The sequence below is a fragment of the Bufo gargarizans genome, chromosome 1 (genome assembly GCF_014858855.1).
Source record: "Bufo gargarizans isolate SCDJY-AF-19 chromosome 1, ASM1485885v1, whole genome shotgun sequence".
Classification (NCBI taxonomy): domain Eukaryota; kingdom Metazoa; phylum Chordata; class Amphibia; order Anura; family Bufonidae; genus Bufo; species Bufo gargarizans.
This window is the reverse complement of record NC_058080.1, coordinates 546,826,129-546,851,815: the sequence shown is the minus strand read 5'-3', so window position 1 is coordinate 546,851,815 and position 25,687 is coordinate 546,826,129. Positions and strand designations below refer to the sequence as shown.

Below are 25,687 nucleotides of genomic sequence, written 5' to 3'. Positions count from 1 at the left end.
TCTCTGAGTATTGCACACCTTGTGCTTTTGGGCACTCCAGTGATGTTGCAGCTCTGAAATATGGCCAAACTGGTGGCAAGTGGCATCTTGGCAGCTGCACGCTTGACTTTTCTCAGTTCATGGGCAGTTATTTTGCGCCTTGGTTTTTCCACACGCTTCTTGCGACCCTGTTGACTATTTTGAATGAAACGCTTGATTGTTCGATGATCACGCTTCAGAAGCTTTGCAATTTCAAGAGTGCTGCATCCCTCTGCAAGATATCTCACTATTTTTGACTTTTCTGAGCCTGTCAAGTCCTTCTTTTTTTTTTAAATCAGATCATTTTTTATTGAACATTTTACAGTGTAACTACACGTTTCATCACAGTACGTACAAGGATGACATAGAGACATATTGTCCACATGGCTAATAACAAACAGGACACCAGACTATGTGTAGTAATCAAGTTTCAATCCAACCCCCCCCCCCACCCCTCCCATCCCACCCCACCCTAACCTGCAAAATACAAAAGGCACATTGTTAAACAGTTCTATTCAGACGCCGAAACGACAGCCATGGCTCCCACAATTTTTCAAATTTCGCTGGGCATCCACGCTTCTGGTATACCATCCGTTCAAAACTCAGCATCACGTCAACCGCACTTAAAAATTTGCCTAGAATTGGCGGTGCTGTCTGTATCCAATGTAGGGCAATTAATTTTCTAGCAACATACAACACTCTACCTATAGCTACTTTATGCACCTGACCGGTGGCCAATTCAGAGACATACCCCAACACACACACCTTCGGGTCAGAGGGTATTCGAACTTTGTAAACGTCCTGTGTTGTCTGACGTACCATCTCCCGGTACCTCCCCAACCTCTCGCACGTCCACATCATATGCATCAAATCTGCAGACACTACAGAGCATCTTGGACACTCATCCGTGGGTCTAAACCCTATACGGAACAAAAAAACCGGTGTTTTGTAGACTCTATGGACAATAAACAGCTGCGAGAGTTTACGCCCTTCACTCAAGGAAGAGAGAGGTATCGCCTCTAGTATGTCAGACCACTGGTCGTCAGTTAATCCGCCAACATCTTTCTCCCATTTACTTTTAGCCGCAAGCGGGTGTGACAATAGAAACTTATCAAGCAGCATCTTGTATATACAGGAAATCATACCTCTCCTCGCCCCCCTGGACAGAATCTGGTGCAATGCAGCATCTCTCCCCGCCACCACAGTTGCACCTTTAAATGTGGAGTTGTATGCATGTCTCACCTGAAGGTACTTATAAAAGTGAGTTCTAGGCAGTTCATACTTCTCCTGAAATCTGGCAAATGACATGAACTTCTTTTCCTCTAAAAGATGTCCCAGCCTCAGAATACCCTTCCTTTTCCATGCCCCAAACTCAGACAGGGAGAGGAATTCCGGCAGCACGGGATTATCCCACAGTGGAGTGTATTCCGTATTGCCGAAAACCCCCCTCAGGAGCTTGACCTTACTCCACACGGACTGCATCAAGTGTCCCAAATCACCCAACGGACCATTCCTCCCAGCCCCCCCAGTCTCAAGGAGTAGCAGTAAGTCACTAGAGGACAAGCAATGCTGAAACAACTGACACGACATCTCACTCAACTCCAATTCCATCCACCCCTTAAAATGTTGGCACTGTGCCGCCAGGAAGTACACCCAGGGGTTTGGCACTGCAAGGCCCCCTTCCGTTTTAGGATATTGCAACGTTTCCAGCTTAATTCTCGGTTGCCCCTTCCGCCATATGAGCTCCCTGAAAATAGCATTGATTGGGACAAATTTGGACTTTGAAAGCCAGACCGGGGAGTTATGTAGAACATAGAGTAGCTGGGGCATCAACACCATTTTAATGAGATTAGCTCTTCCCGCCACTGACAGAAATAATTTACACCATGCCTTAGTTTTGTTACAAAATTTAATAACCAGCGGGTCAAAATTAAGGCGCCCAAAATCTCGGATTCTCGGGGATATATGGATACCCAAGTACTTAAAGGTCGCTACACATGGAATACTTCTGTCTCGCACTGTCTGTGATTGCACCTGCCCGTCAAGCAGCATAATCGCCGACTTACTCCAGTTGATAGACAGACCCGACAGGTCCCTGAAGCAATCAATGATTTTCATAGCCGCTTCCAACGATGGACCAGTATCCCCCAGAAAGAGCAAAGTGTCGTCTGCATACATCGCCACTTTATTATTAACTGTCCCATATTTGAACCCCCGAATGTCCGTTGATTTCCGAATCGCTGCGGCTAATGGCTCAATCGCAACTGCAAATAGCAGAGGCGACAACGGGCACCCCTGTCTAGTACCCCGGCCCAGGCAGAACTTGGGGGACACCCCTCCATTCGCCCTGACACACGCTTTGGGTTTAGAGTATAGCACCCGGACCCAGGAAATATACTCATCTCCAAATCCCATATACGCCATAACTCTCCACAGGAATCGCCACTCAATGCTGTCAAAGGCCTTGGCCGCATCTAAAGAAAGGATGGCTCTATCTCCAACATTATCAGCTGGAAGTTGAATACTGGCAAACACTCTTCTAATATTAATTGACGTTGACTTCTGAGGCATAAAGCCAGTCTGGTCAGAATGTATGATAGACAAAATCACTTTAGACAGACGCATGGCCAAGACCTTTGCAAGCAACTTAACATCAGCGGAGAGCAACGATATCGGTCTATATGAGTCAGGGAGAGAGTGATCCTTGTCCGGCTTAGGAATGACTACTATTACCGCCTCCTGCATGGTCTGAGGCAACTCCCCCCTCTCCTTGGAATAATTGAATACCTTCAGAAGTTCCGGGAGCAGCACTTCCGCAAAGGACTTATATACTTCCGCCGGAAGCCCATCCAAACCCGGAGCCTTGTCATTAGCCATAGCAGCTAATGCCGCCCTCAATTCTTCCAACTCAATCGGCTCCTCTAATCGCATCCTGTCTTCCCTGGAAAGCTTAGGGAGACTTAATGTAGCTAAAAAGGCGTCAATATCCTCATCCGAGCATGTCACCCTAGAAGTATACAGAGAGGAATAAAAATCGTTCAGTATATTCAAAATGGTATCCGTATCACGCCTGAGGACGCCACCAGCATCCAACAGGCCAGATATACATTGTGACCCTTGCTGCGCTTTTGCGATAACCGAGAGCATATGGCCTACACTCTCACCTTCAGTAAAAAATTGCTGCTTGTAAAACAGCCGTTTCCTCTCTGCTACCTCCAAAAGGTGACACCTCAACTCCTCCTGCCTAGCCTTCAAGGCATTGCTTGTCATGATAGAAGGATCTAACACAAAAGCTTCCTCCGCTATCTTCACATTATCCTGTTTCTGCCGATCAAGCTCTCTAGATTTAGATTTAATCCGACTGATTGATTTAATAAAGGATCCTCTGAGGAAAGCCTTCATGGCATCCCAGACGACTGACGGAGACGCAGTCCCTTCATTTATACCAAAATATTCCCTAAGGGATTGAAGCATAGCAGACGGCTCACCCATCAGTTTTAACCAAAAGGCATTCAATCGCCAGCATCTAACCCCCGGCCTGGCTGTCACAGAGATGTCAAGCTCGATGCTAAATAAGGAGTGGTCAGATAGGGCCCTAGAAAGATACTCTGAGTTCTGTACATACGGGAACATATGAGCATTTACCAGACCCAGATCTATACGCGACAGGGAGCCATAAGTCGAGGAGCAACACGAGTATTTCCTGTCCAGGGGGTGGGTCTCTCTCCATACATCCATCAGACCTAGTTCCCTCAGTATTCTTGCCAACAAGGTTTCACCCGTATTTCTATCACTAGGTGTGATCTGGCATCTATCAAGCGAGCTATCAAGTACACTATTAAAATCTCCCACTATCAACATTGGCAGTTCAGAAAATTCTGCCACAAACTCCATAAGTTTCCTTAAAGGCACCGAGGAAAACGGTGGGGGTATATAGATTGTCGCTAACACCATTCTTATCCCTTGGACCACACAATGCATTCCTATAAACCTTCCCTCTTCATCCACACATTCCCTGAGACATTCAAATATGATATTCTTATGAACTAGGATACTAACCCCCCTGGAATGCGAGGAGAAGACGGAATGCACAGAATAACCCAGCCACGGCTTTTGCATGACATGCATAGATTGTTTGGTCACATGCGTTTCTTGCAAGCATATTATTGCCGGCTGATATCTAGATAGGTACCGGAACAGACCGTGTCTCTTTGTAGCATCCGCCATTCCCCTCACATTCCAGCTAAGTATTCTCGTAACAGGTCCCATAAGAATGTATACAGATATAAAAGTACATTTGAGAGCTACACCTTTCCAACCTCCAACAGCTGCAGGAAAAAACATCGTTAATCATCAGATTACAGACTCCCATCTCTTCCCTATTTTCCCCCCTGACAGAACATACAAGGACTGTACGTTTCAGCATTCTAGAATTGCCAACAATAGCACCTTTGACAGTATTAACCCCCGCTAATCCCTTCCCCCCTCCCTCCCCCCACCCAACCATCCCTCCCCAGACAATAAACATATGCAGCATAAGTAGATTCAGTAATGAACTCGGGGCCAACATTGTGAACCTGGCCCAACAGCGCCTGAAGCAGCACAGCATCCAGCACGATACCGTACACAGGCACATTAGGAAGGTGGGGAGCAACCTCGGGCGTATGCTCTACCCACAAGATGTCTCCAGCAACCGGCTAAAGACAAACGAAAATGACCACAACGGTGGGTGGACAGTCCCAGGGACTTCAAAACTTCAACCAGGAGCAGGAATGTCCAACAGTCTCAGGTGTCTGTTGAAGGGATCCGAAGGCGACGCTCATTTTGATCCAGCCACTTGACCGCAGCATCCGAGTCCTCAAAGAACACCGCGGATCCAAACGCCACCACCCTGAGCCTGGCCGGGAACATCATGGAGTACTGTACTTGCAAATCTCTCAGCCTCCGTTTAATCTCCACAAAGCGAGCTCTCTTTTTCTGTACATCCGATGAATAGTCAGGGAACAGAGACACCTGAACTCCATTGATTTTTAAATCAGGATGAGACCTTGCAGCCCTCAGTATAGTGTCTCTGTCTCGATAGTGCAGGATCTTAGCCAGTATTGGGCGCGGCGGACGTCCTGGCGGTAAAGGCCTGGTGGGGACCCTATGCGCTCGTTCAACAGCGTAAAGTGCAGAGAGTCCTCTATCACTGAATTTTTCCGCGAACCATTTCTCAATAAATTCAGTGGCCTCTGGGCCCTCAGACTTCTCAGGGATGCCCACCAGCCTTATATTATTGCGGCGAGAGCGGTTTTCGAGGTCGTCGGTTTTAGCGTAGAGCGCCGCTATATCCTTTGACGCAGCCCGGCTCTCCCTTTGTAGGGTAACAGCCCCATCTTCCAGATCCGAGACCCTCCTCTCCACTTCTGAGGTGCGTTCAGCCACCTTATGCAGGTCATGACGGATAATGGACATGTCCGCTTTTAGACTTCCAATATTAATATTCATATTCTGGAGGGTGGCGTTGCAGCTAGCAATAGCTGCCATCACATCTTTCAAAGTAGGCTCAGGAGCATTGATTACTGGCAGACACTTTTCAGTGCTGCACAGGCTAGCACTCGCCCCCTCCCCATGCTGCACTGGGGATTGCTGACCATCTTTACAGGGGCCATCCTGCTCCCCTGAGCCTTCCTCCACTTGTGACAGGGTGCCCTCTCCTTCTCCCCACACATGGCTGGGGAACTGGTGTGACTTGTGAGCGAAGCGCTCCAGCCGCGCTGCCGCTCCCTGACTCACCGCCGCCCCCAGGTCAGGCCACTCTTCCTCCTCGGCGCCATCTTGGGATCGTGCCTCTCTGTCCTGTCGGCTCGGCGTTTTGCCTCTCTTTGCAGGCATGATGGAATCTCTCCACACCGGACCGCTTCCTGGGTATGTCCTCCGCTCCTCTGGATGTTTGACAGGTATTTCGCCACCGTTATAGCAATTGTAGACAGGATGCTTGCCGGAGCTAGTGCGGCGTGCGTCCTACTCCATGCGCCGCTAGGCTCCGCCCCCCTCAAGTCCTTCTTTTAACCCATTTTGCCAAAGGAAAGGAAGTTGCCTAATAATTATGCACACCTGATATAGGGTGTTGATGTCATTAGACCACACCCCTTCTCATTACAGAGATGCACATCACCTAATATGCTTAATTGGTAGTAGGCTTTCGAGCCTATACAGCTTGGAGTAAGACAACATGCATAAAGAGGATGATGTGGTCAAAATACTAATTTGCCTAATAATTCTGCACGTAGTGTATACTGCACATATTATTATTGAATAATTGTATACCTCTAGCCCCCTATGTGCAATTACATAGAAATGTATTTAGATATACATGACTTTTCATCCATGCATTTTGCTTACCATTTACAAATGTAGGAGTGATTTTTATTGGACTGTGGGTCTTCATATTCACTAGAGTTTATGTATTGCATCTGAGTAACATTAAATATTTTCTTCAAATTCTTAATTCAGGTTCCCACCACTGTGTTCACACCTCTGGAATATGGGTGCGTAGGTCTGTCTGAAGAAAAAGCCATAGAAATACATGGAGAGGATGCTATTGAGGTTAATATTTGTGTTTTCTGTGTACTGTATTTGATAAGTTCTAGTGTACTGTATTTGATAAGTTCCTCCCATGAACATTTCACTGGTTGTTTTACATGGGTTGTTGAGATATTATGTGTTTGGCTCAAGTCAGAGGCGGACTGGCCATAGACCCTACAGGGAAATTTTCAGTTGGGCCGATGCCCAGGGGGGCCACCCAAGCCTTCCTCATGGCTGCCAGTATGCCAGCCAGGTACATTCTCTCAGCATTAATTAATGTAGGAAGATCATACACTTATGCAACTGGCCAGCGGCCGGCAGTGCCCTCCTGCATTCAACTGTATTGCTGTCCTCCGGACAATGATACATTTTCATACTGTGGTGTGGGCGGCAGTAATTCATATATATTTTTTCCATTCTCTTTATTGGAAATTTCAATAACAAAAAGCGCATAATTCCAATTCTTGTAACATTGACAGTTTCCATATATCGTGAATTCTATAGGCTGTAATGTAGTGCACTATATAAAAATATATCTAAATATCTCCTCTCAACATAGACCTAGTATATTACTATGCACCTAGCTTCGGTCAAACTAAATACATTACATAGATATCTATCCTATCTCCCATTCCATTATTTTTTTGTTTTATAGATGTAATAAGATGAAATATCAGGCCAGTCAATTATATACCCTTCAGATTTTTCAGACATCTGTACATTATCACTGGGTATGCTGTTAACCTTCCTGAAATTTGCAGCAGATGCAGGGGCGGACTCGCCATAGGCCTTACAAGGAAATTTACCAGTGGGCTGATGCTCAGGAGGTCGACCGTGCTCTCCACACAGTCACCGGCTGGGTACATAATGATCTGATGCTTTCAGCCTCTCTGCATTAAATTTGTTGAAATTCTGCACCCTTTTCCATATTTCATAAGGTATTCTCCTTTTTTTTTACAAAATCCTTTGTGTTGTCCACATGGAGGGTCATGTGACCAGGCAAACCACCTCTATTTGATGCCTCCTCCATTCAAATACACTGCACCTGCCATCTGCACTTATTCTTTTGGTAGTTTAGTGCAGGTGAAGTGTATGAATGGAGGAGACATCACATGGAGGTGATTTGTCTGGTCACAAGACTCTCCATCAGCGGCCATACCTTATGAAATATAGAATTTGTTGCAGAAGTACTATATAGTCATCTCACAAACACCAGAAAGTGGCCAACCCATTTAATTAATGCTAAGAGCATCAGGTTCTCATGCACTTGGCCGGCGCACACAGGTACCCTCCTGCAATCAAATGTATTGCCATCCTCAGGGCGGTGATACAGTTGTATACTGAGGCAGGCGTTGCAGTATTTTGTTCTGCACTGTGTAATTTGGTGCGGCTGGGGGTATTTTGTGCTGCACTATGGTATTGCTGGCCCTGTCTACTTCTGTTGGTCCTGCCTTTTGTCAGTTTTTACCTGCCTACAACATGGGGCCACTTTTCGTTTTTAGTTTTTTTTTCAGGGCCGCTTTAAGTTCCCAGTCTGCCACTGAGCAGATGTGAATAACGTTGCATAATGCTGAAGTCTAAGTTTGCAGTGATATATATGCTGCCAGTGTGGCCATTATCATTTTCCGACATATGTTATGAACCATCCATTAATCCATATGCAAGGTTACATATGACAAAAATGTCATCTATCCTGCCCCTTCTCCAGCTCCATTTGTATGATTGACACCTGGATACAGTCTGTGACAGAGCTACAGCTGCAGGGCCTGTGTGACATTTTTTTCAACAACCATAATGAGACTATCCAGAACTGCACTGAACCTCAGGCAAAATGCAGAGGGCAGAGCAGAAAATGGTGAGTCAAAGGTTGGTGCAGAATTATGCTGCCTGTGGCTGCAGTGCACTCTCAGCTTCCCACAGGTTCATTCTTGAAGATTCTTATATTTTCAATGAACCAGAAATTGCCTGATCACTTTGGAGTTGCCTTCAAAGTACAAAGAACATCTAATGTGGTTTTCATGTTCAAAATATCAGGTTAAGTGAGTGATGAAATACTTTCTTACCTGCTCCATGTAGACAGTGCATCTCTCAAATAGTGATTATCAGTTATAATTTTAGGAATGCATTCGTTAAACATCAATCTGTGGAAAGGCTAAGAACCTTATAAAAAAACACATTATTTTACTGCCTTCAGTCACTTTATTCCACTTCTACCCATGAGGATGTACACATACAATGCATTCGGAAAGTCTTCAGACCCTTTCACTTTTTTTAACATTTTATATTGTGGCCTTGTGCTAAAATAAAAAAAAAACTGAATGTTCGAAAACTTTGCTAATTTATTGGGAAAAAACCAAGACTGAAATCTTGCTTTGACATAAGTATTCAGACCCTTTAGTTAGTTCTTAGTTGAAGCACCTTTGTCAGTGATTACAGCTAGAGATGAGCAAATCGACTTTGGATGAAACATCGATTCACATAAAACTTGTACTGTAAAAAACCATTTCCCGAACTCTGGTTCGCTTCCATGGTTTTTTAAAGTAAAAATGAATTTCAGAAGTTATTGCGCGAAGTCTCGCAGGACTTCGCAAAGCAATAACTTCCTCTCATCGAAGCCAATACATTCTAAAACTGTACAGTATTAGAACAAAGTTGTATGCAAATCGACTTTGGATGTTTCATCCAAATTCGTTTTGCTCATCACTAATTACAGCCTCCAGTCTTCTTGGGTATGATGCCACAGGGTGTGAACACCTGGTTTGGGGGATTTTCTGCCATTATTCTCTGCAAATTATTATTATTATTCATTTGAAAGCATCATTGATGCCATGGCGAAGTACAGATGTAGCAGGGTTAACAAACAAACTCTTAACATTTCTTAACTCACCGCGTTATCTTGAAACAAAAGCCATTGAAAAGCAATTGAAGGTGTTTGCTTAACACATTTAGTTTAGATAACACGTCTCATAAAGCATGTGTGTTAACTCTACTACATCTGTACATGTGAGTGGGGGTGGTATACACACATAATATAAAACACCACAAGTACAATGTGCATTATTAACAGACTGGTGCAGAGGGGTAGAGGACCCTGTCTGCGAGAGTTTACAATCTACAAGGGGAAACACCCAGTAAGTATTGAAGGTGTCCTGTTTATAAGAGGTGAGTGCAGACTTGAAGTTGAGAACGACTTGTTTGTGTGTGATGAAGTGTTCCTTGGAGTGATTTTTCTTCCAGTGTCGTTCTGCAACTCTGGAAGCTTGTCTCAGTTTTTTGTCTGGTGATTGTGCCAGGGTTGCTGATTGATTTGATGAGTTCTGGTGTGTGGGAAGATGGCAACTGAGTTGAGAGCCAAAGTAATTTTGTAACTGTGTTATTATGGTGGATTTACATGGGCCAAACAGCAGCCGATTATTGCAATCTCTCGTCCTCATGCAGCTGCATTTTCTTGCCTACAGGAATGACAGATTCACCTGATGAACAAGCGTTTTGGGTTAATTGCGTGTTCGCCTGCATCTTTAGATGGGCAGATTGTCGGGAATGAACGTCCACAGAAAACCCACCATTATCATCATTAAAGGGGTTCTCCGGGAAATCGGAAAATTAAAATACTTAAATATTATTTTATTATAAATATGTTCCCAAATACCTTTCATTAGTTATAACGGCTCATTTTGTCTAGGGAGCAATCATTAGAAGAAATAAAATGGCCGCTTTCCTATTAGTACACACAAAACTTGTCCTAATCACACAGCAGGACACGTTACTTCACAACACTGAGCTAAAGAGCTGCCTCATCCTCCTCTCTGCTCTGCTTGTCAGGGATTATAATCCTGAATGCAACTGAATCTATGTAGGAATGGAGTTCATGAGAAGACATGAAATGCAGAGATGACAGATAGGACATACTCTGGTAATGGAGACTGCATACAAGAGCTGCTGCTCATTACTACAGCCCCACCTCCTCTCTGTACTTCATGTCTTCTCATTAGCTCCATTCCCCAGAGACTGATCAGAAGATCATAACCTCTGATAAGCAGAGCAGAGAGGAGGAGGAGGCAGCTCTTATAAAAAAGTAATATGTAACTACTTTTATCTTCTTAATTCCCGTAGAACCCCTTTAAGGGAAGATAATGCAGACAGTGGTGAGAGAGTGTGCTGTGGAGTGTGCGAATAGAGATGTTTGAGGTTCCTACAAGAGTGTGCTAGTTTTTGGACTGGAGGTGAAGTTGAAGAAAGAATGGTTGAGAACGCAAGAAGATTGTGGTCAGAGGAGAGGAGAGTCTGAGATATTATATAGGGAGCAGAGGCAGGTGAAAACGAGGTCTAGTGTGTGCATCTCTGTGGGTGACTGTGGAGGACCATTGAGTGAGGCCGAAGGAGGAAGTAAGGAGTTTGGGTCAGTTGAGCTGCATGTGTCAGAAGGGATGCTGAAATTCCCCATGATGATGGTGGGGAAGTTTTGAGAGGAATTGTTGAAGCAAGGTATTATTGGTTAAGAAAGGCGGTAGCAGGACCTGATGGACAGTAGAGGATGGCAACTTGGAGGTTGGAGGGAAAGTAGATCATCTCAAGCTCTTTCAGGTTGGAAGGGGACCATCAGTGGACATCCATTTTCAGGTCTCTCCAGAGATGTTTCATTGGGTTCGAGTCAAGGCTCTGGCTGGGCCACTCAAGGATAACCACAGAGATGTCCCTAAGCCATTACTGTGTTGTCTTGGCTGTGTGCTTAGGGTCATTGTCTTGTTGCAAGTTGAACCTTTCGCACAGTCTGAGGTCCAGAACACTCTGGATCCGGGTTTCATTAAGAATATCTCTGCACTTTGCTCAATTTAGCTTCCACTGAACCCTGACCAGTCTCCCTATTCCAGATGCTGAAAAACACTCCCACACCATGGTGCTGCTACCACCATGCTTCACTGTAAAGATGGTATTGGATAAGTGATCCATGAGCAGTGCCTGGTTTCCTCTAGACATGACGCTTAGAACTGAAACAAAAAAGTTCAGTCTAGTTTTCATCAGACCAGAGAATCTTATTTCTCACTGTTCTTTAGGTGTTTTTTTTTGAAAACTCCAGATGGGCTTTCATGTGTCTTTTTTACTGAGGAAAGGTTTCTTTCTGGCCACTCTGCCATGGTACCCAGATTGGTGAAGTGCTGCAGTGATGGTTGACCTTCTGGAGATTTTCCATCTGCATACAGGATCCTTGGAGCTTAGCCAGAGTGACTATTGGGTTCTTGGTAATCTCTCTTACCCAGGCACTTCTTCCCCAGTTTAGTGTGGTGGGGCGGCCAGTTCTAGGAAGATTCCTGATTGTTCTAAATTTCATCCATTTAAGAATTATGGAGGCCACAGTGCTCTTGAGAACTTTCACAATCCTATCTCTGAGCTCTACAGGGAGTTCCTTCTTGCTTATGGCTTGGTTTTTGTTCTGATATGCATTATCAACAGACCATCGGATGCGAAATGAATGGGTCCTGCTTCCGCATATGGCGTCCCTTCGTGTGCATGAGCCCTTAGCCAGTAAATTGCCTCCATGTATTATTGCATGACCTGATAATGTTTCTAACTTGCCCCTGTATTCTAAAAATGGTCTAGCCAAATTGCAGGAATCATTGTATCATATATTGTGCCCGATATGTAAATTACCATAAAGAAGTCATCTGGGTGGCATCCAGATCGGGAACAGCCATTGTTTCAACCTCCTCATCTACATTCCTGGCTTGATACATATCTCCCCACCTTGATATTTGCACATTTTTCTGGAAGGTTATTCTTCATAAGGCCACAAGTTTGATAGAACAAAATTTTGAGTTGCTGCCATATATTTGTATTTTAGGTCTTCCATGCATTTTACAAACCTTTGGAGTTTACACTTCCTGGAAGAGATGCATCTCAATGTTATATTAAGGTAAGAACATCCTAAGTTCTAATCAAGTTGTAAGATATGTCTAATGGTTTTATCCTCAAGGGAGGCCATTATTTACAAGTCACATGGATTTGGAAATCTGTGACAGAAAAACAGCTTAATACTTATATAAACACGTTATGAAATTTATTGGCAAACAGTGATGCTCTACAAAGACCAAAATACCTTTGGTGTTAAAGGTTAATGGCAAGAAATGTGAATACCAGTGAGTTTATTTTTTAAAACTATAGCTATTGTTTGAAAATGTGATTGATGACATCTGTTTTATCCATTTATTGTAGATGATTTGTCTTAAGGGGTCACAGCAAAGAATTGTGGGTCTTCACTTCATTGGGCCAAATGCTGGAGAAGTCATCCAAGGATTTGCCCTCGGAATAAAGTATGTATGTTTGATAAATGGAAAGCTTCAATGAGTTGTGGTATGTTGAGAGTGAGTGGTCATAATTCACAAAAATGAATATGAAACACGCAAAGCAAGAAAAATTCTCCTGAAGAAAGGCTCATTTTAAATTAAATAAAGAAAAGGTATTGGGGGAAATTTAACTAATGCCAGCCTTGATACATTTTGCTGTGGCATGAGATGCACAAAATTTAATAAAAGCCTCCCGTTAAAGGGGTTTTCCAGGCTTTTAATATTGATTATCTATTCTCAGGATAGGTCATCAATATCAGTTTGGCGAAGGTCTGACTCCCAGCTCCCCCACTGATCAGCTGTATGAAGAGAAGGCTGTCTCCTGTCACTCTTCCTGCCTGCCATAGACATAGCAGCAAACAGAAGAGAGACAGGAGATAGCATGGCGTGTGCCTTTTCTTCATACAGCTGAGCAGCAGGGGTGCCGGGTGTCGGCACCCTGATCTGATATTGATGACCTATCCTGAGGATAGGTCATTAATATTAAAAGCATGGAAAACCCCTTTAATTTTGGTGCATCTCAGCACATCTGTGCACCAAAATCTGAAATGTACACCACCTAATAACTTGTAGCTTGCGCCAGAAAACCGTTGTAAGCTCTATCTTGTATCCGTTGTAAGATCTTAAATCTAGTGGGCCTTGCAGGCCATGACCCTCCTATTCTGCCAACTTTTTATCAAAAACAGAAACTTTCTCAAAAACATTTTTACATCAGAAAACTGGCATAGAGCATTTCATATATCACCCCTTTGTATCAAACTACATAAATCAATTGTTTTTAGTTTGCTTCTACATAGTTTTTGATAATTATGAAAACATACCACAGCCTTGTCCTACATTATCTCTAGGTTGAAGTGCTGAAGATTGATTACTTCAAGTATGTCTTTCTTCTTGTGAAGCTTCACAAATTCACTCAAAGCTTGTTCATATGTGTCATTTTAGAAACATGTTTACCATTCCCTGCAAAAAAAAAAAAAAAAAAAGAAATAGCTTTTTAGAAGTTTTGTTTTAAATGATCTTGATTCATTATAACAGCCATGGCTTTTAGTAACGAGTTTTTAACCCATAAGAGTATGGCCACATGTAGCAGAAAATCTGCATCATATCTGTCCATAATAGGCAGTGGCAAAATCCACACACAAAAAAACAACTAATTGTGCAGATATAGGTGAGGAAATGCTGCGGATTTGCCACCGATTTCACCCTCTGCATTGCAAAGGGAGAAATCTGAGGAATATATCTGTAACATAAATCACCTTCCTGTGGAATTAAAATCCAAACCACGTGTCAGGTTATATGTGGTTTCTGGTGTGGATACTCTCTGCAGTATGTGCATCGGAAATCGGGGACAGACACAAATAAATACTTGGCTATAGAACTTTCTTAATTTTTTCTATTGTACAGCTAACAGCTACAGTTTATAAAAACTCTTTGGTGTGAACATTATCAAAAGTACTAATCCATAAGTCCTTTTTATTTGTCATGGTATAGTTGGAATCAGGGATTTTATAGTTTTGTACATTTGTGTTATAATTAGCGAAGAGCGAATCGACTTCCGATTGCTTTGCGAATTCACGCGAGACTTCGGGTAATAACGTCCTAAATTAATTTGTACTGTAAAAAAAACATTTCCTGAACTCTGGTTCGGTTCCAAGGTACCACTTAGAACCAAACCTGAGTTCGGGAGATGTTTTTTTACGGTACAAATTAATTTATGAAGTTATTACTCGAAGTTTTGGGAGAATTCGCAAAGCAATAACTTCGGCTCATCGGAGCCAATACATTTTAATACTGTACGGAGCTCCTGCTCCTGCTCCGTACAGTATTGGAACAAAGTTTTATGGGAATTGACTTCAGATGTTTCATCCGAAGTCGATCCCTAGTTATGTGTACTTGCTGTATGTTCACAAATGTTTGTTTTAATTAGATCAAATTATTCAGACATCATGGCAGACTCTGTTCACGCTAGTGTCATGGCTTCTGTTCATAATGGAGCCAAGATAGCTATAATAGATCGATTTTTCAATGGATTCTAAAAAATCCTGACTAATCCCTTTAAAGGGGTTGTCCAGGTTCAGAGCTGAACCCGGACATACCCTTATTTTCACCCCGGCAGCCCTCCTGAGCCTGGCATCGGAGCATCTCATGCTCCGATGCGCTCCCGTGCCCTGCGCTAGATTGCGCAGGGCACAGGCTCTTGTGTTTACAATAACACACTGCCGGGCGGTAACTTCCGCCCAGCAGTGTGTTCGGTGACGTCACCGGCTCTGAGGGGCGGGCTTTAGCTCTGCCCTAGCCGTTTTACTGGCTAGGGCAGAGCCAAATCCCGCCCATCAGTGCCGGTGACGTCACCGGGGTTCCTGTCAGCCCCATAGAGAGCCCCGGTACGTCACCGGAAACTCAGAAAAATGCCTTTGCCCTGCGCGATTTAGCGCAGGGCAAAGGAGAGCATCGGAGCATGAACTGCTCCGATGCTCATGTCAGGGGGGCTGCCGGGGTGAAAATGGAGGGATGTCCAGGTTCAGCTCTGAACCTGGACAACCCCTTTAAGTTATAATCGACCCGTCAGGTTGCCATCGAGGTTGTTTTTTTATTTTTTATTTATGGCAAGAATAGCACTGCAGACTTTTTGGCGTCAAAGAGCAACCGAACCCTGACAGAATAGGAGAATGCCAATGTAAACAGAGCCTTAGTATAAGTGTAACTTGCAAACTAGTTCATTTGCAGATCTAATATCTATCGGAATACCAGGAGCATTAAAAAAGAGAAGGTGAACACATATTCTGTAGATATGTTTTTAATGTGGCTTTCAATAACTTGATTTAAAGAGACATGCATAAAAAGCTCTATACTTGTATATAATGTAAAACATTACTATCTTGCCTTCCTTAAAGGGGTGGTTCGCTTTATTTATATTGATGACCTATTCTCAGTATAGGTCATCAATATCAGATTAGTGGGGGTCCGACTCTTGGCACCCCTGCCGAACAGCTGTTTGAAGAGAAGGCAACACTGGTACAAGGACTGTCTTCTCTTCATAGTTTACCTGCTTGCCTTTGCAACCGCAGAGGTGAGTAGGTTTAATTACATCTCAGCCGTCCCCATTCACATCAATGGGACGACTCCTTCTTATTCAAGTGAACAGGAAGGAGCCGTCCCATAGAAATGAATAGGATGACTAAAATTTAATTACACCTGCTCTAGCTGCGGTTGTGATGGCGAGCAGGTAAACAATGCAGAGAAGGCAGCACTCGTACCAGCTTTTCCTGCTGATCTGATATTGATTACCTATCCTGAGCATCACACGAGAACCCATTCACTTCTGTGGGTTCACAAAAAACACAGACAGCACACAGATATCATCCGCGTGCTGTCCACATCCGTGTGGCTGTATGGTTTTGTGGACAAGTATAGAAATTTTGTAGTGAAGGCAGTGAGAAAGATGCGACATGCACATGTCCGGTATCCACATTTTGCTGGTTTGTGAACCACATAAAACACGAGGTCTTAAAAATGTGATCATGGTTAAAACCTGTTTTAAATAATACAGTATGTCATTTTATGGTGGTACCTTTCCTAAAGAAACTATTCTAGAGTATTGCTGCTCACTGCTTGTAATGCGAAGCATATGTGCAAAAATCAACTTATAAACAAAACTGTAAACCAGAGATTTTCCACTTTATAGTAAAGTTTCTAACATTCAAAAAGGCATCATTCACATCTTTAGTAAATTCAGCAGACTACCAGGGTTACTGCATCTAGCATAGCTGGGCACCAGAGAATCCCCTTTTGCTATAATGGGATCCGGTGGGGATCTTACATAAATGCCAGCTTTGATGGAGAAATACTGCTGCATGCAGCAGTATTTCTTGCTCGTATACTTGGGGGGCACAGGACTGTGGGTATAGCTGCTGCTGCCACTAGGAGGCGACACTAGGCTGAAAAGTGATAACTCCTCCCCTGCCGGCTATACCCCCTCCAGCCTGGAGAAAGCATATCAGGTTTTTAGCTTAGTGTCGTAGGAGGCAACCTCTCTGTCTTCCCGGGGAGCAAGACTGGTGTCTGTTTCCCTCACCGCTTGACCTCCCCACAGAAGAAAAGGTGGACCAGGACAGCCTCTTTCCCCTGCTTCCCGCCAGCCAAAGGGTCACCTGGTTCTGTGAAGATCCTCCTGCCATACCAGTCTCCTGCCACTTCAGGTGCCAGCTTCTGAAGAGGTGACCCTGCTGGTCCGTTAAGGGAGGGTGAAGAGAAGAGGATGAAGATGGGGTGAGTAATTGGGAATAGGTGAGTATTTTACCTCCCCCCCTCCCTCCTTCTCTCGTCGGGTCTCACTGTTTTCAGGGTCCATGGGGGTGTCTCCCCACCTCTTCTTATTCTAGTTCCAGCACAGATGTCCCCTAAGTGGGTGGGCCGAACATCTGGTGCTCTGTCCTCAGAGCACCACGGGGAGCTCTTACAGAGGATCCCACGCTCCTCCGGGGCCACCGCTGTGCTGGCCGGCCACCGCACCACTTTAGGCCCAGTCTTCTCTCGGGCCTACCTGCGTTTCGGGTCGCGCCCTCTCTGGGCTCACTATCGGGTTCCCCCGTATCCACAGCCGTTTTCAACAAGCGGGCGGCTGCCTGCTCCGCTCCGGGTCCCTTTTCCCCCCCAGCCGACCGAAAGTGTATCACGGTTGGACGCGGGTAGCTAATTTAGGCCACAGCTTCCCAGGAAACGTAGGCCGCAAGTCGCCGCCTACCGCTATGATGAGGGGGCGGGGCTGTGCTTCCTACCAAGGCTCTGTGGGAGGACCCTTTGCTTCCCCGCGCTGTTCAGGCTGCATCAAGCTCTACTGGGATCACTAGACCTGCATTCACCTGCAAACTGGTAGGACGGTTACCCCCCTCTCCAGCTTTGAGACCACTATTGGTTTGGGTTAGCAGCCATGTCAGAACCCACCAGCGACCCTCGCATACCACCAGCCACCACTTATTATGCATGCACTAAATGCAAAATTAAGTTCCCTCGCGGTAAGTCAGATTCATCCTCCCTCCCATAGAAAGTTCTGTCCGATGGGGAGATTGGGGAATCTGACTCTGATATGGATCTAGAACAGTCTTCTAAGATTGCTTCCCTGGTGGACAGCCTAGTTACTGCTGTCCGTGACACCTTCCAGGTGCAGGATGACTCCCCGTCCATAAGCCATCAAGGGGTGTCCTTTCTCCACTCAAAACAATCCCCTAAAGCCTTTCCCTTACATGACGAATTTTCGGTGGTCATTGCAAAGGCGTGGGACCGCCCAGATTGTCTATTTACCACATCCAAGCGACTTGATCTACTGTATCCCTTTCCGGTGGATAGTGTCTCTTAAGTGGTCCTCTCCGCCTCCGGTCGCATGTCTCACCAAACTCACTGCCATTCCCGTGGCTGACCGCTCATCCCTCTAGGATCCGGTAGATCGCCGTATGGAATCTTTTGGTAAGTTGGCGTTTGCAGCAAGTGGCTCAGCACTTCGACCTATTTTTGCTTCCGCCTGGGTGGCTTAGGCAGTCTCAGAATGGGCACTCCGGTTAAATCAAGACTTGGCAGCAGACTTCCCTCTGGCGGAGCTCCAGGCGGGGAAATATCTCTGTGAGGCATCCTTGGACGCGTGTGCACTTCTTGCCCGCTCATCAGCTCTCGCGGTAGTCTTACGGCGCAAACTGTAGCTTAAGGTCTGGGCAGCGGTTTCGTCCTCAAAGCGTTCCCTGCCAGGCCTCCCTTTTTCCGGCTCCCGTTTATTCGGGTCCCGTTTGGATGAAATTATCTCCGAGGCCACAGGTGGTAAAAGTACCCACCACCCACAGGGCAGATCTAAGCTCACGTTTCGCGCTAAGTCCTCAAATGCCCGGATTCACTCCTTTCCCCGCTTCTCGGGTACTCGTTCGGCGGCAGGAGCCCCTCCCAAGTCCTCCAAGCAAGACCAGCGAAAAAAGCCATTCTTTCGGCCTCACCCAGCCTAGCGCCGATGAGCCCAGCCCACTCATCCCTTGGCCAATTAACAGCTTTCTGCATGAAGGGGCGCCCCCACCCATGAGGTGGGGGGGGTGTCTCCTCCCTTTTCGGGACATTTGGCGGGACCATATTTCAGACGCGTGGAAGCTCGAAATTTTAACCTCCGGTTACAAGATCGAGTTTCCTTCTCCTCCCCTAGACTGTTTCTTTCTGTCCCAGCCCCCCAGAGATCTGGATCGTGCTTTGGCTTTTTTTTTCATGCAATTCCGTCTTTCCTCGATCGCGGCGTGATCTCCCCGGTTCTCCGGGAGGAACACTTCTTTCAGAATGGAGTCCCTTTGCTCCGTCGTTGCTTCACTGGAGCGGGGAGAATTCCTCTCCTCAATAGACATCCAGGACGCGTACCTAACAGTCCCGATTGCTCCGGTACATCGCGGTAGGTCCCCACCATTACCAGTTCGTCGTCCTTCCCTTTGACTTGGCAACCGTGGCCCCGAATCTTCACAAAAGTGCTCGCTGTCCTACTTCGTGACAGGGGTATCACCCTGATTCTATATCTGGACGACATCCTGGTCAAGGCACCGACCTTCAGTCAGAACGAGGTCAGTCTACGTATCACTCTAAACACCCTGACTCGCTTTGGCTGGTTGGTAAACTTCCAGAAGTCTTCCCTACGCCCAACCAGGCGGATCACCTTTCTTGGGATGATCCTCGACGCGGACGCAGCGTTACCTCTGGACAAGCCGCTAGCCCTTCCTCCGGCGCAGTTTCCCATCGATCCGATTTTGCATGCGGGTCTTGGGTGCAATGGTCGCTTCCTTCGAGGCAGTCCCGTTTGCACAGTTTCACACTCGTCGCCTATAACGAGCAATTTTATCGTCTTAGGACAAGTCACCGGAGTCCTTGGACCGTCACATCGTCCTTTCCCCAAGGGTGCGTTCGGCTCTCAGTCTCAACCTTGGAGGTGGGGAAGTCCTTTCTTCCGATCTCATGGACTGTCATTACCACCAATGCCAGTCTTCAGGGTTGGGGCGGAGTCTTCCCGCCCCAGACAGTCCAAAGCGTATGGTCTCAGTCAGAGTCCAAACTGCCCATCAACATCCTGGAGCCATTCATCTTTCGCTTCTCCATTGGACCCCTCTCCTGAGGGGCCAGCCGATTTGGATCCAGTCGGACAATGCCTCGGCAGTGGCGTACATCAACCACCAAGGAGGAACCCGCAGTCAAGAGGTGATGGAGGAGTCGGCCAAAATCCTGCAGTGGGCGGAGACTCATTTACCAGCGTTATCGGTGGTCTACATTCCAGGGGTGGAGAATTGGATGGTGGATTTCCTCAGTCGGACAACTGTGGACCTGGGAGAGTGGTCGGTGCACCCGGAAGTGTTCAACTCCATTTGTCTCCATTGGGGCCGACCAGAGGTGGACTTGATGACGTCCAGACTCAACAACAAACTTCCCGCCATCTTCTCTCGAACAAGAGATCCTCGAGCGTGCGCCGTAGACACACTGGTGGTACCATGGGACGGGTTCTCTCTACTGTACGTATTCCCTCCTGCCCAGAGTCCTGCGCAGAATCAGATTGGAGGGCATCCAGATGATTCTCATTGCTCCGGATTGGCCCCGTCGCGCGTGGTACACCGATATCATGCTCCTTCGAGGAGACACGCCGTGGCCTCATCCACTCAGAGTCAATCTTCTCTCTCAGGGTCCTGTCTTCCACCAGGGTTTAGAGTTGCTATGTTTGACGGAGTGGCTATTAAAACCGCCATTCTGAGGCAGCGAGGTTTCCCTGACCGGGTCATCCACACCATGATTAAGGCCAGGAAACCAGCGTCTGGAACTGGGTCTTGTGCTTAGTTCTTTAAAGGGCCAAGTGTCGGCGCTGTCAGTTTTTTTCCAGTGTTCTTTAGCCGGCCAGGCCCTGGTTAAGACCTTTCTACAAGAGGTGGCTCACACTGTCCTGACGTATCGGGCCCCCCCCCCCCCCCTTTACCCTTTTGGGATTTGAACCTGGTCCTAGGTTCCCTCCAGTCTGTTCCTTTTGAGCCTCTAGACGCTATTTCCCTTCTTTCCTGAAAGGTTGCCTTCCTGGTAGCAATCACCTCCATTAGGCGCGTGTCGAAATTGGCAGCGCCCTCTTGTAAGGAGCCCTTTCTTGTTCTCCACCAAGATAAGGCGGTGCTCCGCCCGGTACCTTCCTTTCAGCCGAAGGTGGTCTCTGCCTTCCATATCAACTAATACATTGTTCTCCCTTCGTTCTGCCCCTCTCCCTTACATCCTCGGGAGCGAGCTCTCCATCAGCTGGACGTGGTTCGGGCTCTGAGGATTTACCTGTCCATTTCTAGTTCGTTCCACCGTACAGACTTTCTATTTGTTGTTCCTGAAGGTCCCCCAAAGGCTTGCCGGCCTCTAAGGTGACAATTACCAAGTGGATTCGTTTGGCGATTGCTGAAGCATACCGCTCCCGGGGCAAGGTACCGCCCCTCGGTGCCACGGCCCACTCGATCAGGGAGATGGGCGCTTCTTGGGCTCGGTTCCACCATGCTTCCGCTTCACAGTTGTGTAAGGCAGCGACTTCCTTGCACATGTTCACCAAGTTTTAACAGGTGCATACAGGTGAAACTCGAAAAATTAGAATATAGTGCAAAGTTCACTTATTTCAGAAATGCGACTTAGGGTCCATTCACACATCCGCAAAAGGGTCCGCACCCGTTACACTGCCCCGAATTTCTGGTCCGCAGCTCCGCAAAAAATAGAACATGTCCTATTCTTGTCCGCAGCTGCGGACAAGAATAGGCATTTCTATAGCGGGTGCCAGCCAGGTGTGTTGCGGATCCGCAATATGTGGGTCCGCAACACACCACGGACGTGTGAATGGACCCTTTAAATGTGAAACTAATATATGAGATAGACTCATTACATGCACACCCCAAAGTCACAATTTTGAGGTACCCTTTGTTTAGGGGATATGGATTAATTAGCTGACTAGAGTGTGAGACTTTAAGCCTAGGATATTGAACCTTTTCACAAAATTCTAATTTTAAACTGCATTAATGCAATTCCTTTTAATTTGCATTACTGAAATAAATTGACTTTTGCACGATATTCAGATTTACCAAACAGAGAAATGAACTTAGCCTGAACTGCATTGTTCGGTCACATGTAAAATCTAAATTATCCTTTACCCACAGATGTTTACTTGTTTACCTTGTTGCCAATGGATAGCATATGAAAATCATCTATAGAATACAAGATGGAGTTTATCACATGATTTGCCCATTTTTTTCCTTGGTTTGTTCTTGCTGTGTTCACTTCTGCATAGTAACTGAATGTGGCCAGTGCATATACAGGAAATTCTGCTAAATTGTATCTGCTTAGGGTTGAGTGAATTTGGCAAAAAAATAAGCCTATTGACTATTTTCCATTTGATTCTCAATTTTCTTATTTTTGTTAACTAAATTGAAAGAAATACAAAGACAAAATATAATAAATTATTTTCTTTATAGAAATAACTTTTAAACATATACCGTATTACTCAGTAATTGCATGTAACTTTGCAGCTTTTAACCTCTGCAAATATATTTTTTTTTAGCAGAAATACGATTGGAAAAATGTCTATCAAACAAAACAATGTCTCTTATAAGGGAACCTGTCACATTCAACATGGTTTTCAATCTGCAGGCAGCATGTTATAGAGCAGCAGAAGCATAATTTTGTGGGTGATTATTTTAAATAACTTGCATTTTATTTCAATTCCTGCTTATCCAGGACTTAGGAGTCTTAATGATTGACAGCTATCTCTATATGCACCCTCATGGGGAGACTTTCAATCACTGAGTAAGAATGCCCTCTGGGCTCCTAAGCTCTGGATGTGCAGGGATTTAAATAAAATGCAAGTTAGGGCTCATGCACACGAGCTTGTGTGCCTGTGCTGCCGACTGGTATTTGCTGGACGCATTTATTTGAATGGGTCCGCAATCCACAAGAGACAGTTCGCACTGCAGTAAAATAGGACATGTTCTAATTTTTTTGCAGTGCGGAGGCACAGACATAAATCCCATGGAAATGTTCATAGCTTTTCCGTGGGCTTCTGATCCAAGCCTTCGCTTGGATCCAATGTATTGTGGACCAATGTGTGTTTATGGTCCACAATACGGGTATGGGGCACACACGAGCACTTATGCAGAATTATTACTCTCAAATGTACTTCTGCTCTAACATGCTGCCTGTAGATTGAACACCATGTTCAATGTCAATTAAATAATAGGAAATTGTACCTACCTAGTAGCACAAAATACCATATATGGCAGGAGTAAGGTTAGTTTTAAATCTCTGTCTGCCCTCTCCGAGAATGCCGGGAATCGGACGGACATAAACAGTTTGCCACTTGGACTGATCCTGAATTACATCTAGTACTATACTCCAGAGCTGTACTCTTTATTCTGCTGGTGGAGTTACTGTGTAAATACATTACACCACTTATCTCGTACTGATATTTAATTACATCCTGTATTATACTCCAGAGCTGTTAGTGCTCCAGATAGATGCAGAGCAATGTTCTGAGGGATCAGTGGTGTAATAATCTGCAGCATATGTCCTTATGTATCTGTCAGGAGGTAGGGAGGACTGAGTGATGTTCTGCAGATCTCTGTATAGGGCACACCAGTGCATTATGGACACTACAATCCTCAGCAGTAGTTTACACCCTGCACCTGATGTAGAGGATAATACTAGCCGCTCCCGATACATAATGATATAATCCACAGCCGGTGGTGAGTGCTGCGTGTAGCGCCATCCTCAGTTCGCTGTCACTAGAATAGAACATCTTTGTGCAGCAGAAATTAGATGTACTTGGGGGTGGGGGCGGGAGCACTACAGAGAGTGACAAATGCTAGAGGGCGCTGTGCCTGCCCTGGGGAAGTCATCAGATAACACGGGGCAGGACTCAGTGTGGCGAGTAACACTCCAGCCGCTGCGGACTGACTCCAGCAGACCTGTGCGCAGAAAATCAGCAGAATTTGCAGCAACAATGTATGAGGTTGTACCAGAGCCACACTCTGCACCCCCAGGAGAGGTGGCATCTAGGCAAAAGACGGTGTGGTGGGCCAGGCAAGTGACGTGGCGGGGTGGGCCAGGAGGCAGTGCGACAGTGCCATTCTTAAAATCGATTTTTCAGTAAAAAAAAAACACTAAAATAGTCAGAGGCCTCAAAGATGATGTAATCAAATTAAGTTGATTAATCATGCAGCCCTATATCTGCTCATGTTTTTGACATGTTTAGCTACTGTTCAGCCCCTGCTCAGAAGCCCATGCAACATTGAGAAGTGGTCAAGTGACCACCCCTCATCCAGCCTCCTGTGGAGCCAGAGATCACTGCTGTCCATTGTTTATATGTCCCTTCCATGGGGAGCAGAGGACCTTTACGTGAATAGCTGAGGTAGGGGATAAGCAAACTTTTATGTGAACAAAGCATAGTGGTTTATGGAATATTAGGATATTTGAAAACCAAAATTGAATGATTTAAGATCAAAAATCATAAATGTCCTTATACATATATCTACGTATATTATTCCAGTAAGTGACTGGCACTCCTGTGGCTAATCCCTTCCCGATGTGTATATTTGATCTTGTGCTGGATTTTATCAAAGGGAACTCTCCTCAGTGGTGCTCTATGCAGTATAGATATATCATTATATAAATAAATAATAGATACATAATTCCATGTGTAAAAGACAAAGTACATACCAGTACAAAACGGCCGTCACCTACTGTCCACGTCTCTCTGTACCTGCTTTATGAAATAACAGAAAGATTTTAACTCTCAGGTGAGTGCCCTACGAACGTTGTCTTTTACACATGGAGCCATCTACGTATATAGCCAGCATATACTGCGAACTGCAAAGTTATGATACTAATAAAATTACCCACAAAGCTCCTCTGGATTAAAAAGAAGTAAATTATAGGATGTTCTGTAAAGGATCATCCTTACCAGTGGTCCCCAACCTGTAGTTCCCTAGCTCTTACAACACTTCAATTCCCAACATGCTCTGATAATCTGCAGCTGCCACGGAATGCTGGAAGTTGCAGTTTGGCAACAGCCAGAGAGCCATAGGTTTGAGAAATCTGGCTTCTCGAGAGCCAAACCGAAGAAGAAAAGATTAGGTATAAGACAGTGTTTTTTTTTATACTTATACTCTCTCCAAATACAACACCAATTCCAAAAAAGTCAGGACGCTGTGCAAAATGTAAGTAAAATCAGAATGCAATAATTTGCAAAGACAAGTGAGACATTTTGATGACATTTTTTCATGAAAAGAAATAACTCATTTAAAACTTTAGCAATACATCTCAAAGTTGGGACAGAGGCAACAAAAGGCTGGAAAATAAGTGATACTAATAAAAAAACTGCTGGAGGAGCAATTTGCAACTGAGTGACCTAACTGGGCATAAAAAGAGCATGTTAGACAGGCGGTGTCTTAGAACCAAAAATAGGCAAAGGTAGATTAAAAAAAATATTCCTCAGTGTAAAATAACAAGGGTTTTGATTAGCCCATCCTCTGTAGTACATATTATCATCAAAAGATCCAGAGAATCTGGAGAACTCCATGTGCACAAGGGACAAGGCTAACTTGCAATATTGAAAGCTTGTGATCTATGGCAGCATTGCATTAAAAACAGCCATGATTCTCTAGTGGAAATCACAGCATGGGCTGAGGAACATTTCCAGAAGTCATTGTCTGTCAAAACGATCGAGAAACGCGGCCATGTTCTCTGGGCCA

General features: G+C 45.2%; 1 protein-coding gene across 2 annotated transcripts in view; it reads left to right on the top strand.

The window, feature by feature from the left end:
- The window catches only part of TXNRD2 (thioredoxin reductase 2), a 137,564-nt gene that overhangs the window by 96,856 nt on the left and 15,021 nt on the right, over window positions 1–25,687 (top strand). For both annotated transcript variants that reach the window (XM_044275570.1, XM_044275571.1), the window contains exons 14-16: window positions 6,517–6,609; window positions 12,428–12,499; window positions 12,799–12,896. In XM_044275570.1, the coding sequence (XP_044131505.1) occupies window positions 6,517–6,609; window positions 12,428–12,499; window positions 12,799–12,896 (263 nt within the window). The remainder of the gene's footprint in view (window positions 1–6,516; window positions 6,610–12,427; window positions 12,500–12,798; window positions 12,897–25,687) is intronic.